This window comes from Sus scrofa, chromosome 12 (genome assembly GCF_054392235.1).
Source record: "Sus scrofa isolate SSC_HxYL_T2T_F1_AM1 chromosome 12, Sscrofa_HxYL_maternal_Yorkshire_Landrace_v2.0, whole genome shotgun sequence".
Classification (NCBI taxonomy): Eukaryota; Metazoa; Chordata; class Mammalia; order Artiodactyla; family Suidae; genus Sus; species Sus scrofa.
In genome coordinates, this window is record NC_139394.1 from 54,602,077 (window position 1) to 54,617,893 (window position 15,817).

The 15,817-nt window shown below is 58.4% G+C and overlaps 1 protein-coding gene across 15 annotated transcripts in view; it reads right to left on the minus strand.

Annotated features, from left to right (window-relative positions):
* Positions 1-3,510: 3,510 nt before the first annotated feature.
* The window catches only part of ATP2A3 (ATPase sarcoplasmic/endoplasmic reticulum Ca2+ transporting 3), a 46,512-nt gene continuing 34,205 nt past the window's right edge, over positions 3,511-15,817 (minus strand). For 3 of the 15 annotated variants that reach the window (XM_084982885.1, XM_084982891.1, XM_021067693.2), the window contains 7 exons: positions 13,749-13,969; positions 12,538-12,740; positions 11,858-11,943; positions 7,672-7,805; positions 7,084-7,201; positions 6,495-6,612; positions 3,514-4,896 (listed from right to left, as the gene is read on the minus strand). In XM_084982885.1, the coding sequence (XP_084839011.1) occupies positions 4,880-4,896; positions 6,495-6,612; positions 7,084-7,201; positions 7,672-7,805; positions 11,858-11,943; positions 12,538-12,740; positions 13,749-13,969 (897 nt within the window). In that variant the 3' untranslated portion in view covers positions 3,514-4,879. 15 annotated transcript variants of the gene reach the window in all.

Here is a 15,817-nt window from a genome sequence, read left to right on the forward strand (position 1 = left end):
TCCTCTAACTCCTCCGAGGAGCCAGGCTTGCTGACGAACCGATGGATCAATGGACAGACTTGCTTGGCGCACATGCAAGTGCTCCTCTTAGAGCCTCGGTTCTGACCTTGACACTCAGAAAATGCCGGTCTCATTCGGGGATGTTATCATAACCAAAATGTGCCCAAAGGAAAAGAAAGAAAAGCAATTACATTTCCTTCCCCAATTCCTTTTCTCAACAAAGACTCTTCGAGAGTCAGATAGGTGGCTGAGAGGGTCATGTCCCCTTCCCTGGAACTAAAATGCTGTGCTTTCCCGCCCTCGGCCCCAACGTCAGGGACGGCACAGGTATCTGCGTTTGTCTGAGGCATTTTGAGGAGCAAGGGAGACGTGGTTCTGCAGGTTTTTCTTTCTAGTGGCCCTGTGATGTCTGCTTGAGAATTCCCATTTTACAGATAAGGTCACTGAGGCTCTGGGACTTGAGTGCCGCTGCCCAAGGTCACACAGCAAGGGGCTCCCAGGTCTGCTGGTGGCCGGGAAGGAGGCTCCCCAAAGTCTGAGATCTTGGCCCAGAGCCCACCCCAAGACTCCAGAGCTGCCTTATAAGCCCAAAGGCTGGATGGCCAGCTCGGGCACTGGGCCGGGCCTTGTAGGGAGACAAGGCAGTGCTGCCAAGCGCTCGGCCCCAGGGCGGCCTCCCCTGCCTGGCTAAATTTAGCGGCTCTGTGAGTGTGGAGGGGGCCTGTGCCTGTCCTGGAGGCCAGCCCAGGCCCTTGAGGGGGTCAGCACAGGCTCCACTGGGTCTCCGTGGCCACTTGGGGTCCTGAGGTTGCAAGGGCCACACCTCTGCCAGCAGAGTTCGGTCCCACCTCCCCCACACCGTCTGGGCCAGCCTCAGGGTCCCAGGGCCGCTCCTAATGCCGCACAGCCTCTTGGATGCTGCTACAACGGGGTCCTGGGCTGGCCTCAGGGGACTGTCTGGGGGGGGTGTCCCAGGCTGGCTTCCCCCCACTGCCCTGACCTGGCACAGCTTCTCCAGCCCCTTCATGCCCCCTTCCTTCCCGACCCTGCTATGGGCCGTGACCTGGCTGGAGTCCTTCTGACCCAGTGGCTGAGGTGCCACACCTCCCAGCTCTCCTCCACCCTTTGGGCTGTTTCCCCTTGGTCTTCAGCCTCTTCCTGCCCCTGGAAAGGGGGAACATTGTGGGGCTGGCCTGGGCCCCTGTGCCGCAAACACTGCACCCACACCGCGAGGCCCGCCTCCTGCTGACGCCAAAACCGCTGCTCCCACAGCCGCCGTGTGCCCACCACCTCCTCTGGCTCCTGCCTCTTTTCTCTTTTTTTCTAAATCAAACTGCATTAAAGTATAATTTTCATGCAATAAAATGTAGCCATTTTAGGCACACAGTTTGATGAGTTTTGACAGATGCATGCGACGGCCCCCTCCCCCCGACTCCATCACCCTAGAACGTTCCCTCCGGGCCCTTTGCTGTCAATCTTCCCCAACCCCCAGCTCTGGCAGTCATGGATCTGCTCTGTGGGTACAGATTTGTTTTGCCTTTTCTGGAACTTCATCGAGGTGGAATCACTCAGTACGGGCTCTTTCTGGTTCTGGCTTCTTTTACTCAGTACCAGGGTTTTACGTGTCATGCGTAGAGCTGCTCTGTCCCTTCCACTGCGGAGGTGTGTTCCGCCGCACGGGCCTGCCACGGTTTGTTCATCCCCCCGCCTCCCCGCTGACGGACACCGCGGTTGCTTCCAACTTGGGGTACAGTGGACAGAGCAGCTATGAACACTTGGGGTCAAGTCTGTGTGTGAACCCAAGTCTTCATTTTCTGTTTTTGCCCGTCATTTCTCCCAACCCCAAAGGGGGTCCCTCCTCCTCCTGCAAGAGGTGCAAGGCGGGGGGCATAGAAGCACAAAATCCTGCCCGCAGAGGGGCAGGGGGAGGCCGTGGGCACTTCGGCCGCTGCCATGCCCGAGCCAGGGAGCAGCGTGCTGGGGCTTTCCCTGGAATTCCCTCCCGGGCCAGCGCCGCGAGGTAGGAAACCTCTGTTTACCTTGGCCGCCCCATCTTGGCCGGTCAGGCTCCATGCTGTGGGCTGAACTGGGCCAGCCCTGGGCAGGCCTGGGCGGGGGTGGGGGTGGCGGCAGAGCAGGCCTGGCCCCCAGGCCCTTTCCAGCGCCACCTGCCGCCTGCCCATCAGGGCGAGGGCCAGCTAGGTGGTCGCACTCTCGGGGTCCTCAGGCCCTTCATCTGTAGGACAGAAACCACCCGCCCGCCCCTGGCCCGGCCCCTCTCACGGGGTTGGTGGAGGACACTGAGCTGTCTGAAAAGGCGTTATGACCTGCGAAGCGGCATAGAGGGGCCTTGTCCACCGAGGACTCCTGCCCATGCCTGGCTCCCGCGGTGTGCTCTGTGCCAAGTCCTGTCTCCCGAACAAAACTCGGGAGCTCCTAAAGCCGGGTCCCGTCTCCTCGGGTCCCAGCCAGCTTCCCGGATATGCCATCCACGCACTGCACGGAGCCCTGTGCTCGGGAGGGGAGGGCCCTGTGCTTGGTTTACTGCTCTGCTGCCACTGTTAAGGTCTTCACTTTTGAACAACAGGCTCCACGTGTGTTTTTTTCCTTTTTAGGGCTGCACTTGCGGCATATGGAAGTTCATAGGCTAGGGGCTGAATGAGAGCTGCAGCTGCCAGCCTGCACCACAGCCACAGCCTCCAGGGATCCTTAACACACTAAGCGAGGCTAAGGATCGAACCCACGTCCTCACTTACTAGTTGGGCTCTTCACCCGCTGAGCCACAACAGGAACTCCAGGCTCCCCATTTTCATTTTGCACAGAACCCCACAAATTAGGTGGCTAGTCCTGCCTCTGGCCCTGTGGGCAGGACTGAGCTCCCTCCCCAGGGCAGTGAGTCCTCCCTGCAAAGGAGGAAATGAGGAAGGTCAGGGGCCATGCTCCTCCCTCCCCGAGCCCCCACTCCCGGGGGGCACCTGGGGGAGTCGGCAGCTAATGTCAAGCAGCCTCATGAGGTCCTGGACAGTGCGAGCCTCAGGCAGGGAAGGACAAGAGGTGGGTGGTACCTTGAGGGGAGGGGAGGGGAGAGAAATCGAGCAAGAGAAAAACCTCAGGAGGATGCAGGACCCACAAAACAGCCAGGGTTGGGGTTCCCCGATTGTCCAGCGCCACGCCAGGCCCAGCCCTGCCCTGGGCTGCTGAGCCCTGGACCCCTCCCCGTCTGTTTCCCAGCGCATATGTGTCAAGCGCTTGGGTCACGTGGACAAACTGTCAAATGCTGCACCGAGAGGAGAAAGCAGTCACGCCTCTGCCACCGGGGTGTGGCTTCGGAAGTCAGCACCTCCCCCGGGCCTTGTCTGAGGCGGACAGGACCCCTGCTTGGTAGCACGGGAGCCCCAGACTTGGGCTCACAGCTCCCGGTGGCAGGGCAGCAGGGGGGCGGTGTGCAGGGGGTGGCAGCCCCCAGGCAGAAGGGGGACTGCACTCCAGGAAACAGATGCTGACGGCCCCTCATTGTTGCCCCGGACACTCAACCTTTATTTCTCTACCAGACGGCCTGTCAGCAGGCGGGTACAAGGCCCCGGCCCCGCAGGCTTCTGGGGCACCGGGAGAGGCTCTGCTTCTTTCACTTTCAAGAGAGGGGAGGGTGGAAGGAGCGGGGAGGGGGCACAGGACGTGAAGCCCATCTGTCTGCAAGGCAGGCTGAGGGGGCTTCTCGTTCTGGGGACCAGAACAGAGATGTGAGTCCTGATTTGCACGCAGTCACCACGTCGTACACTTCCCAAGAGGGCGACACACGCCCCTGTTCCCCTCCCTTGCTTTCTTCCGTGCAGCACTCATTTTTGCCAAAGGGGCAAAAGCTGAGTGAAGAGCACGTTTCTGTCCCTCAAACGCTCTTTCCCAGCATCGGACGTGATCTCCGCGCACGCACACCCGTGTCACCACAGGGGGAGGGCGGGAGAGGCAGCGCCCTTGGGGAACTAGCCATTTTTAGTGACATTCTTTCGGCTCACGGGTGTGTAGGGTCAGGGGCAAAGAGTAAGGCCAAGAGTCCAGGGGACTCAGAGGCCCCCGGCCGTGCAGACCTGGTGCACTGGGTCGGGGGGCAGGGCACAGCAGTCAGTCAGGGACTCGAGGACATCCGGGGTCTCAGGCACCAGGGACACAGAAGGCAAATCCATGCTCCTCCTGGCAGAACAGGCAGCGCAACCCCGAGACAGCACGTTTGGTTTGCTTGGAACAGAGAGACCTGAGTCTGGGGGTGCGCCGGGCGGAGGCGGGCAGGCAGGCTGGCTCCAGGAGAGCAGGTCCTTGCTCAGCCCCCGGCCTCGACACCTGTGTCCCTCTTTCTGGGCCTTCAACCCCCTGCACATACACACAGCAACAGGCCCCAGCCCTCGTGAGCAGAGTCTGCGGAAGCGCACAGCTGGGCCCAGATGTCCCCCCTCCACCAGGGGCCGAGCGGCCGCAGACCAGGCCCTGGGAGAGAGAGTCGTCCGTCAGTGCAGAGGCGTGGTCACAAGTAAATGCCCAGCCTCCAAGCAAGAGGCAGCGGCTCCAGCATGTGCTTGTAGGTCTGGGGATGAGGCCTCGGCACCTCCGGCTCTGCTCCGGCTTCTGCGCAGCCCCTCCCAGGCTGCAGCTCCCGGGCCAGAGCTTCCGGGATGAACTTCCCAGGAGAGCCCCAGACACAGGACTCCTGGAGCCCCAGGCAGACGGAGTCGGCGAGAGACCCGGGTTTGGGGCCTGGGGGCGGCCGTTGGGGCCTCAGCAGGGCCCAGTGAGCAAGCGGCAAGCGGGTGGCGGCGTGGGGTGGGGCAGGTGCACGGGCACTGTCACTTGGAGGTACGCCCTGGAGACCCCTCTCTGCTCCCGGCACTCACTGCCGGCCCTTTTCTTCTGGAAGAAAAACCAAGAGTGTGTTAGGATGTATGCGTGGGAGCACACGGCCAGGCCCGTGCCTTCCAGCCCCTCTGTCCTGTCTGGGGGAGCCTCCCTCTCCCACAGCATCTCGGGGGCTGCCTCCAGCCCCTGGATATCGGGGGCTTCCTTCACCCCAGTGTTCCGTCAACCCCCAGAGCACCCGGGGCATCGCCTCCTCTTGGTTTTCAGTGTGGGGAACCACTACCCACTATCACGAGGGCCAGAACCCAAGGCCTCGTGCCTGTCCCGCAGGCCAGGCCTGCTGATTTCTTGAGCTCTTTTCGTCCTCGCCTGCCCCGCTAGGCCTCGAGGCCTCCCAGCATCAGCCTCCCGTCCCTGGCGTCACACTACAGGCTCAGCCTGTCACTCCCTCTGACGGTTCCCCAACTGCCATCAGAATAAACTCCAAGCCCCTCCTCGTACCCTAGGCCCTCCCAGATCTGCCCCCGCTCAGTGTCTCAGGCTTCCGCTCCCCCCAGCCTGGCCCGCGGGCCTCTGCCTGACAGCTGCTCAGCCACACCTGGGCAGAGCCAGGAGGTGGGGCAAGAGGACCCCACACCCCCCGGGCTGACCCCGAACCCACAGTTCTCCCCAGGACACACCCCTTGTAAATCTGGGGAAGCCATGAGCCTCAAGCCTCTGCAAAATTTCCTTAAAAGGCCACCAGGCTGGCTTGGGAACGTAACAGGGTCCTCTGTCTCACCCCCGCCCTGTCTGCCTTTAGGAGGCCCGAGGGACCGCGGCCGCACGGGGCAGAGCTGTCTGGGCTGCCGGCGAGCACACTCCACCCCACCTCTCCGATGTGGCCACAGATGCCCAGCCCGTGTCCATCCCGCGGGCTCTACTGCTGCTGACAGCAGAGCACCACGCTTTCAAGCCAAGCCTCCCTGGGACCAGAGGCACCATCTCTGGTTAATGATGGAGCCAGAGGCACTGCCTGGGACTGGCTCACCCTGGGCCGGGCCTCAGAGTCTCCCCCAGACCAGCTCAACAAGGCCCACCAGCCTCCCTGCCTTCAGTCAAGCCCCATCTGCCCTCCAAAGTCCCCCAGGCTCCCAGGCTTCCAGCCTTCCATGGCCCCCACTTCCCTGAGGAGGACGTCCAGGGTCCTTATCTCGGCATCCAAGGCCCCTTGCCACCGTCCGGCCTCACCTCTCTAGCCTGTACTCCGAGCCCCAGCCCTACTGGAGAGGCCAAGCCAGGCGAACCCAACAAGGCGAGCCCAGCCCTTCTCCACCAGGTTCAATCCTCCCTTTTCCAACCTGTGCTCAAACCCCACCTCTTCCAAAAAACACCCCCAACCCTGGCCCAGTAGGGATGGCGCCTTCCCCAGCCCTTCTGACCTGCCCTGTCTGGCTCTGGGCCTGCCCTGCCCTTCCCACGCTTCTACCCCTGCAGATACCAAGGGTCACAGCCACCGGGGCCCCTTCGGGCTCCATCTGGTGACCCCAGGACGCCTCCCCTGGTACAGGCTGAAGCTGGCACCGGCCCACCTGGGAGCAGAAGCAGGCCCGGGGTGGGGGGCAGGCCAGAGGCAAGCAGGGCGGGGAGGGCCTGGGGCCTCCGCTCACCGTCCACGTGCTTCCGGGACAGGTACTTGAGGGCCTCATCAAGCAGGATGACAGGCAGAGAGATCTGGAGCACGACCACCCACTGGCGTCCACTCAGGGGGGTCACCTGGAAGATGAGCTGGGCGGGGAGGAAGGGGGAGGGAGCTAACGGAAGCAGTGCCCAGAGCCCCCCAAGTCCACCGCTTCCTACACCCAGGCTACGGCGGACTCCTCCAGAGCACATCTAAGGTCCCCCCCAGATCTGTTCCCTCCACCCCAGGTGCCCTCCCCTCCCCTCTCCCACAGGACCAGCGCCCTCTCCCTGCGGGGAACTCGGAGAGGAAAGGGCATCGTCCTTCCCCAGCCTTGGCCCAGCCTCGAGAGATTCCCCCACCTCTTTCGCTGCCCAGGTCTCGGGAGGGGGTTCCTGAAGTGGGGGGCACATCTGGAGGACAGTGGCTGGCCAGGGTGCCAGCACCATCAGACCTCCCCCGCCACAGCTCCCAGGCTGTTGCCACCCCAGAGGGGCCCCAAAAGGCCCAGGTCAGAGGATTAGGACCCTGTCACCCCAGGAGCTGGAGAAGGGGTGCCGGGCAGGGTGGTGACTCACCGGCAGAGGTGGCACAAGCAGAATGAGGAAGTGCAGGGCCATGGACATGGCCACGGCCGCCAGCAGCCAGGGGTTCAGCCAGGGTGGCATCCGCAGCAGCGACTGGTTTTCCGAGACGCTGCCAAGGGCACAGGAGGCTCACCTCAGGCCAGGAGGCGGGCAGGCCCTGCTGTGGTCACCCGCCCGCCCTGTGGAGATGTGGGGCATGGTCCGAGCCTCGGCACTGCCCTTTAAAGACCAGAGAGCTTCTAGGAGGCCAGTGCTGCTGAGAGGGGTGTGTCCCTACTGCCACTCAGCCCCCAGGGGCCTGGCCTGGGTCGTGGTCCCTCTTTCTGTGTCACTCAGACCCGACCCTGACCCTTTTATTTCTTCAGACCTTCATCATCTTCCTTTGTTCCCTGGACCCCAATTTTGACTCCCACTGCTTCTCAGAACCCTCTTCTGGACCCTTCTGACCCTCAGCCCCCAATCCTAGACCCCCTAAACCTGACACTGCAAGCCTGGACACCTCTGAGCCCGATTCGGGGCCCCAACTGACCCTCAGCCCCACCCCTCAGCCCCAGCTCCAGGCGCCCCTGCCCAGCCCACCTGTTAAGGGCGTTGCACATTTCGGTGGTCACCAGCACAGACAAGGCCATGGTCGTGGGGAAGCGTGACTCAAAGACCTCGCAGTCAGTGCCAGTGAAGAGCGGGTTGTCCTCGGAGCACTTCAGGAAGTTCCTCTGAGGGCACCCAGGGTGGGGGCGGGGGGAACAGCGGTCAGGGGGGGCCGGGCGTGGGAAGAGGGAAGCCTCTCTCCACCACATCTGAGGACGCAACACAGCCAGCGCTGCTCCAGGGAGGGTCCAGGACAGGTGCTCGCTCACCCAGGATGGGGACAGAGGAGCTGCACTCTGCCAGGGAGAAGGGCAGCCTGTTCTGGGACAGGGGTATGCGGAGACAGAGGGGGCGCAGAGGGGGTTCCGCTGGGCAGGATGGCAGAGGGCCCTGGCATCAGGCGGTGGGGGCCTGAGTAGCAGAGGTGATTACCTGAGACCCCAGAATGAGTACATGCATGTGCAAATCAGGCAGCAAAAGGCTGCTTGTGCAGAATTCACCTCTGGTGGGTGGATGAAGGCTCCCGGGGCCCCAGTCACTGTTATCAAATAAGAGTCCACTCATACCTCCCCCCCTTTCTGCCGCGGAAACTGCACTCTGCCAAATCGTCCTTTGCTCAGGACACGGCCTGATGATGGGCAGGTGTGGGCTGGCTACTCGGCTTCTACCTAAGTAATAAGAAGCTCTCGGGTTCGATAAGGGAAGTGGCTCTGGCCCCTGCAGCCCAGGGGAGTTTGCTTCCTGCCCCTAAACCTTGCTCACAGCATCCGCTGGGATTAGATGCTGAACTGAGGACTCGCGTGAGCACCTCTGTCTTGCTCTCTCCTGCCCCACGGGGTTAAACAGCTCTCTTCTGCAACAAGATAAATCTAGCCTCTGGAGTCTGAACTCTGGGTTTAGAAATGGGGGTCACCTGCTGGGGAAACAACCCGCAAAGGGACATCTGTCAAATGACCTGTCTGACCTCCTCTCCGGGAAACACATCCCTCATTGTCCGCGTGGCCTAAATGCAGGTAAGGAGACTGCCAGCCAGAGGGGCTGCTGGCACTTTTCTCTTTCATGCAGGATGAGCAATTATAAAAGATTAGGGCTTGGCTAGATTTCTTTTCTTTTCTTTTTGGCCACACCCACAGCATGTGGAAGTTCCTGGGCTGGGGATCAAACCCACGCCACGACGGTGACAACAATGCCAGGTCCTTAACCATAAGGCCACCAGGGGACTCCCTAGATTTCTTATTTTAACAAAGAGATGGAGAATCTTATTTGAATCCACGGTGGGGTTTTCTCCAAAAACCAACCTGTAGTATTTGGGACAAGGGCACACTTTTTTTGCTTTTTTTGGGGGGGCTGCACCTGTGGCATATGGAGGTTCCCAGGCTAGGGGTTGAATCAGAGCTGCAGCTGTTGGCCTACGCCACAGCCACAGCCATACAGGATCCAAGCCACGTCTGTGACCTACACCACAGCCATACAGGATCCAAGCCACGTCTGTGACCTACACCACAGCCATACAGGATCCAAGCCACGTCTGTGACCTACACCACAGCCATACAGGATCCAAGCCACGTCTGTGACCTACACCACAGCCATACAGGATCCAAGCCACGTCTGTGACCTACACCACAGCCATACAGGATCCGAGCCACGTCTGTGACCTACACCACAGCCATACAGGATCCAAGCCACGTCTGTGACCTACACCACAGCCCGACCCACTGACTGAGGCCAGGGACTGAACCGGCATCCTCATGGATACTAGTTGGATTCGTTTCCGCTGTGCCACGACGGGCACTCCTGAGGGCACACTTTTATTTGGCACCAATCACGGGGCAGAGAAAATGTCCTAAACTTGGTCAGTAACCAAGAGCACCAGTGCTCCCGCCGGCTCTACCGCCACCGTCAGGCTCCACCTCCAGATGGCAGTGGTAGTGACCTTACGCAAACAGGGACATTCGAGCGTGCTGCACACACCTCCCGCTCCGGCACTTGCCTGCCTGCGTCCTTAGCCCCGTGCAAAGGGAAGAAAACACACACAAGATCGCATGGAGGTGTTTCAGTAGATAAACCCTCTGCCCAGTTGAGACTTCCTGGGTTTCACCAGAAACCATGCGTGCACTGAGCCCTGGGTTGTGGGTCACAGTGTGACCTCCGGCTCAGGGCTGGAACTTCCGCCTCACAGGTTCATCGTGAACCCCCTCTCCCTGCCCCACGGGGCGGTGTGTGTGTGTGTCCCTGTTTCTTTGAATGAAGCCCCTGTTCTTCTTACTCCTTCCCTTTGCCTCCCTGGCTCTTTCCTATTTACCTTCTCCTGCAAGGACCCCTGCTGTGTTTCATTAACTTAATTAAAACATATATATAGCGCTCACTAGGTGCCAGGTGTTGGTCTAAGCACTTGACAAGTATTGACTCCGGATAGCCTCCTGATAGCTCTATGAGGCAGGGGCTATTATCATCCATTTTACAAATGAGGAAACCAACAGAGAGGTTAAGCAGCCTCTCCAAAATCACACAGCTAGTGTGCGATGGAACTAGGGTGTGAACCAGGGCAGCCAGGATCCAGGGTCTGCTCTGCTACCTTTGTTCGGCATTCCTCCAGGGAATCACAGGAGCTCTGGGCACCTCTCCTGAAATTCCAACACCTGGAGCTGAAAGTTCTAGCTTAGGTCTAACCCTTGACCACCTCTAAGTCCTGCAGCCAAGTGCCTTTTCTCTGCTGAAGCACTTCTCACCTTGAAATGTGACTGCCTACGTCCAGGGCGCTCTCCCCACCGGACGGGATGCTCTTTGCAGAGATTCTGCCGGCTTGGCTACTGCCATAGCCCTAGCAATTTGTTTCTGGCACAGAGTCAGTGCCCAATAGCCATTTCTCGACCAAGTGGACAAATGAGAAATGGAACGACCTGAGGACAGCGGGGAAGGTGGGCCCAAGGGGACTGGGGACTGACCGGTACTGGGCATGGGATGTGTGTCTGGCATGATCCCCGGGGGTCTGGCTTGGGTGACCAGGCGGGCAGTGGAACTGAGATGGGGATGGAGGAGGGGATCATTTAGGGGAAGGTGACAGATTTGTCTTTGGACTTGGTGAGGGCAATGGACGGTGAGACATCCCAGAAGAAGTATCCAGCTGGACACATGGGACTGGGCTCAGAAGAAGAAGAGTCAGTGTGGGGGTAGGTCTGTGGGGGATTTGGGGTCTGCAGTACAAAGGATGGTGACAGAGTCGGGGCTGGAAGGAGGAGGCAGCAGAGGGTGAGCGCATCCTCACGCTCCACCGGCTGCTCCCACAGGAGCTCCGCGAGCAGGTGCCCGAGGCTGGGCGGGGGGATGAGGGGCTGGGCCTGTGCCCCCCCACTGCTGCCAGAAGGGAGAACCCCACGTGCTTGAGGGCTGGTAGGTGGAGGAAAGTGTGCCTGGGCTGCCTCTGCCTAGACCTCACACTGCCCTGTGCTCCCCAGACCTTTCCAAGAGTGGGGCAAGAAGTCGGGGTCCCTCCCTTGAGCTCTTCTATCTACAGGAAAGCAGCAGAGGCAGGCACACTCGAGGGAAAGAAATTCTGCATCCTTGCAGCTCTCCCCTTTAAACAAGAAACCCGCAACCGGTTTTGCCAGAATTGCCCTGAAGGTTCTTTCAAGCAAAGGAGATGCACTGGCTGCTCAGACTGACAGAAGGCAGCTCAGGGGTCTCCTGGCTGGCTTCCAGAGCTGTGCTGAGTGATGTCAGGCCAGCCAAGTGACTTCAAGAGATCAGCCGTCCCTTCCCCGAGAAACGCGTTGGTTATGGAAGCGGGGAGCCTGGCGGATTCTCCACTCTTGAACACCTAGTTTGACCCTCTGTCTGAAGTTCCAGCATGGAGGGGCTCCCTCAATGTTTGGGGGTTTCCCAATAAAGGTAAGACACTTCTGGGCAGTTAGGCTCCTTGTTCCCCTGCAACTGAATGACTGGGGGAAGGAGAAGCCTCTTCTCTGGCCCCAGCAGCTGCGCTACCATCTCTAGACTTCCTGTGGCTTCTGAGCTTCCCTCCTCAGGTGCTGGATGTGGGGGTGGGGGTGGGGACGGGGAGGGACATCCGTTGGGCACCCATGGGGTTCTGGACCCCCTTCCCCTGGAACTCCAAATTGGGCTGTGAGTTCGACCTCCGAGATAACCCCAGCGGGCTCCCTAGCTGTCCCTTGCTCACCAGCTGGTAGAAGGTGACCTGAGGTCCCTCGGCATCATACAGGAACCACCAGGTGGCGGCAGCCACTGTGGCCAGGCCGACGTACACTGTAGGGAGGGCAGGAGGAAACTGGCTATAATGGACAACTGCGGTTTCCTGGCGTCCGTCTCCCCTTCTTAATAGTTCTCTGAGTCTCTGTCAGGGAGCCCCTCTCTCCCTTCATAAGCCATGTGGTTTGCAGTGCCAGTGGTGGCCCTAATTAGCAATCAGCATCTACCCCACCCCTGACCACAGTGATTATTAGCTTGGAGATAAGCAGGTGACCCAATGTGGACCAAGAACAGGCCTGAGACTTTTATCCTAATACTGAGGGAGTAATAAGATAAAAGGTTCTCTCTTTTGCTTTATTTGGGGTTGTAATGCTGCAAGTATGAGGGCTGGAGCTGCAGCAGCCATTCTGCCACTCCAGGGGACACCTGAGAATGGAGCTGAGGCAGAGCCAAAATAGGCCAATGATACCGTCTGAGGGCTGGATCCAGCCATGCCTGAAGCATGTCTAGTCTTTTCAGTTATATGAACCCACATAGTTTCTTTTGGAATAAACCAGACTGAGTCATATTGGTCTGTAGTTTGTCAGTATAACCGATATAAGAGTCTTAGGGAGCTCCAGGAATGCCACTGAAGGCTGGGGCCCCACTCACCTCCAATAGCCAGATATCGAAAGAAGAGCCAGCCACTGATGAGGGCCTCGCGAGGGTTCCGGGGCCGCTTCTCCATTATGTCCAAGTCTGGTGGGTTGAAGCCCAGGGCTGTGGCAGGTAGGCCGTCTGTCACCAGGTTCACCCAGAGCAGCTGCACAGGGATCAGGGCTTCGGGCAGGCCCAGAATTGCCGTGAGGAAGATGCTAGAACCAGAGTCATGGGCTCTAGCCCCCAGCAAATGGAGGGTCTAGCTCCTATTCACACGCCAGGCCCAAGAGCTCCCTGCCATCCCCACAGCAGCCCTGCCTCCGCGAGTTCAGACACGTGCGCGCGCGCACGCACACACACACACACACACACACACACAGTGCTTGCCTAAGCATATATATGTTTGTTTACAGACGCATGCAATACCTAGCACAGGCCACACAATCCCACAAACACAAACACCTACACACTTTCCCTCACAGGCAGAGATGTGGAATTCTTTTTTTTTGTTTTGTTTTTGTTTTCTTTTTACAGCTTCACCTGCAGCATAGGGAAGCTCCCAGGCTAGGGGTCAAATCAGAGCTGCAGCTGAGGCCCATGCCAGAGCCACAGAAACACTAGATCCTTAGCTCACTGAGCCAGGCCAGGGATTGAACCCGCATCCTCATAGAGACAATGTCGGGTCCTTAATCCACTGGGCCACGATGGGAACCCCGAGATGCAGAATTTGTACTCCTCCAGGTAAATGTGCTCGCCATTCCCCACAGGCGTCTCTCACACGTGAACCTAAGTGTGTACACAATCACACCCCATCACAAATGCTCTGTACTTGTCCTCATGCCCAGAGATGAACAGGAACTCACACGCACACATGTGCACACGCACACCTCTCACTCAGGCACACGCCCAAGTACACACACGAACACACTACTGTCCCAAGGTGAGGCAAATCCTCCCATCATGTGTTGTGGACTCTGAAAGCGGGAAGAAGGTTATGGCTGGAGGGGCGATCTCGGGGGCTGGGGTGCATCAGGGCCTCTGGAGAGCGATGAGGTGGCCCCGTCCCTGCCCGCTCTGAGCTGGGACGCTGGAGGGCCCCAGCCTTCCAGGGCGGGGCACGGGTCCCTCCACCCCTGCAGCCCCATCCCAGGAGCCGGCGTGTCCCGGGCTCAGGGATGCAGAGCTGGTCCAGAGGGCTTGGGGGGAGGAACGCAGGGCCTCACCAGACGACCTCTCCGACGTTGGAGGAGATGAGGTAGCGGATGAACTGCTTCATGTTGCTGTAGATGGCCCGGCCCTCCTCCACGGCAGCCACGATGGAGGCGAAGTTGTCGTCTGAGAGCACCATCTCCGCCGCGGACTTGGCCACGGCTGTGCCGGAGCCCATGGCGATGCCGATCTCCGCCTTCTTCAGGGCTGGGGCATCGTTCACCCCGTCTCCAGTCTGAGGGCCAGGTTAGGTGGGTTCTCGCCTGAGAAACTTTCCTTCCACCTCCCTGACTCCCCTCAACTCAGCCCACCACCAAGTTTAGGGGACATCCCCAAGGAAGCAGGCAGCTGGACAGAACAAACAGTGAGGTCGTGAGCTTAGAAACTGATCTGCGGGGGAGGCTAAGGGGGAGGCAAGGAGGCCGACAAGGAGATCGAGTTGGAGAGGAGACTGAGTCTAGGGTCAGAGAAGACGGTGGGGGGGATGGGGATGAGGGTAGTCAGTGCTGGGGGTGGGGCTGAAACCCAGGGGGGGACGTGGGGTAGAAGATGAAATTGAAGTTAAGGACAAAGTTAAGGTCAACTCAGGAATGACGTGAAGGTTGTGGCTCAGGTCAAGGACCAGTGAGGGGCTGCAGTCAAAGTGAAGGTTGGAACCAAGGTGAAAGGGTCAAAAATGGACTCATGCTCAAGATAAAAAATTTAGTTTAAAGTAGAGGTCAAGTCAAGGCTATGGTCCATATCAGGAGTGATGTCATGGTAGAAGCTGGAGTTAAGGTCAGGGTCAAGACTGAAGGCCAGATCATAGTCGAAGTCAACATCAAGTATTAGATTGGGAAGGGCTCAAGGTCAATGCCAGGGCTCAGGTCAGGGTCTAGGTCAAGACTGGAACCTATATCAAGGCTGAGCTCTGAGAAAAGAATCAGATTAAGATAGCACCAAGTCAGTGTGAAGGTCAAAGATAATGTCAAAAACAAGTCTGAAGTGGTAGGCAAGGCAAGGTCGGTCTGCAGTTCATTAGCCAGGCAATAAGCTAAGCCATACGTCAGGATTAAAATCAAAGTAAAGGACTGGGTTAGGCTGGAGGTCAAGACCATAAATGGAGGTTAAGTCAGGCGTGAGGTCAAGGTCAAGAATCAAATCCGAGGTTAAGTCAGGTGTGAGGTCAAGGTCAAGAATCAAATCCGTGTCGATGAAGAGGTCAGCAATTAAGAATGCAAGAGAACAAAAACCGGGCCCAAAGCAAATGTCCATCCAGAGAGGAAGGATAAAGGACTGTGGTATGTTCACAATGCCACTGAGCAAGAGAGAAGCAGTCATGTACTAAAACCCACAACGACGTGGATAAATCGCAAGGGAAGCAAACACAGAAGAGCACATGCTGCATGATCGCACTCACATGAAAATCTGGGAGTTCCCGCTGTGGCTCAGTGGTTAGCAAACCTGACTAGCATCCATGGGGACATGGGTACGATCCCTGGCCTTGCTCAGTGGGTTAAGGATCCAGCGTTGCCCAGGAGCTGTGGTGTAGGCTGCAGACGAGGCTTGGATCCTATGTTACTGTGGCTGTGGCATAGGCAGGTGGCTACAGCTCCGATTGGACCCCTAGCCAGGGAACCTCCATATGCTGCGACTGCAGCCCTAAAAGACAAAAAGACCAAAAAAAAAAAAAAAAAAAGAAAGAAAGAAAAAAAAAAGAAAATCCAGGACAGGCATCACTCATCTATGATGGAAACAAACAGAACAGTGGTTGCCTGTTGTGCTGGGGGTGCTGGGGAAGGAGCAGAAGCGAACTTCATGGGCTGATGGCAATGATCCCCCCCAGGTGTGGGGGCAGAGGGTACTGATGTCTGCGACTTACTTTGAAGTGCTTTTTAGGAAAGATGAATTCAGGATGGAGAGATGAATAGGGGCGTGATGGAGCAAGCAGAACAACATGTTATTTGTAGAATCTGGGTGGTGGATATTTATAGGCATTCACTACAAAAATCATTTGAGTTTCTCTCTTTCTCTTTTTTTTTTTTCCCTTTTTAGGGCTGCACCCACAGCATATGGAGGTTCCCACGCTAGGGGTCAAATTGGA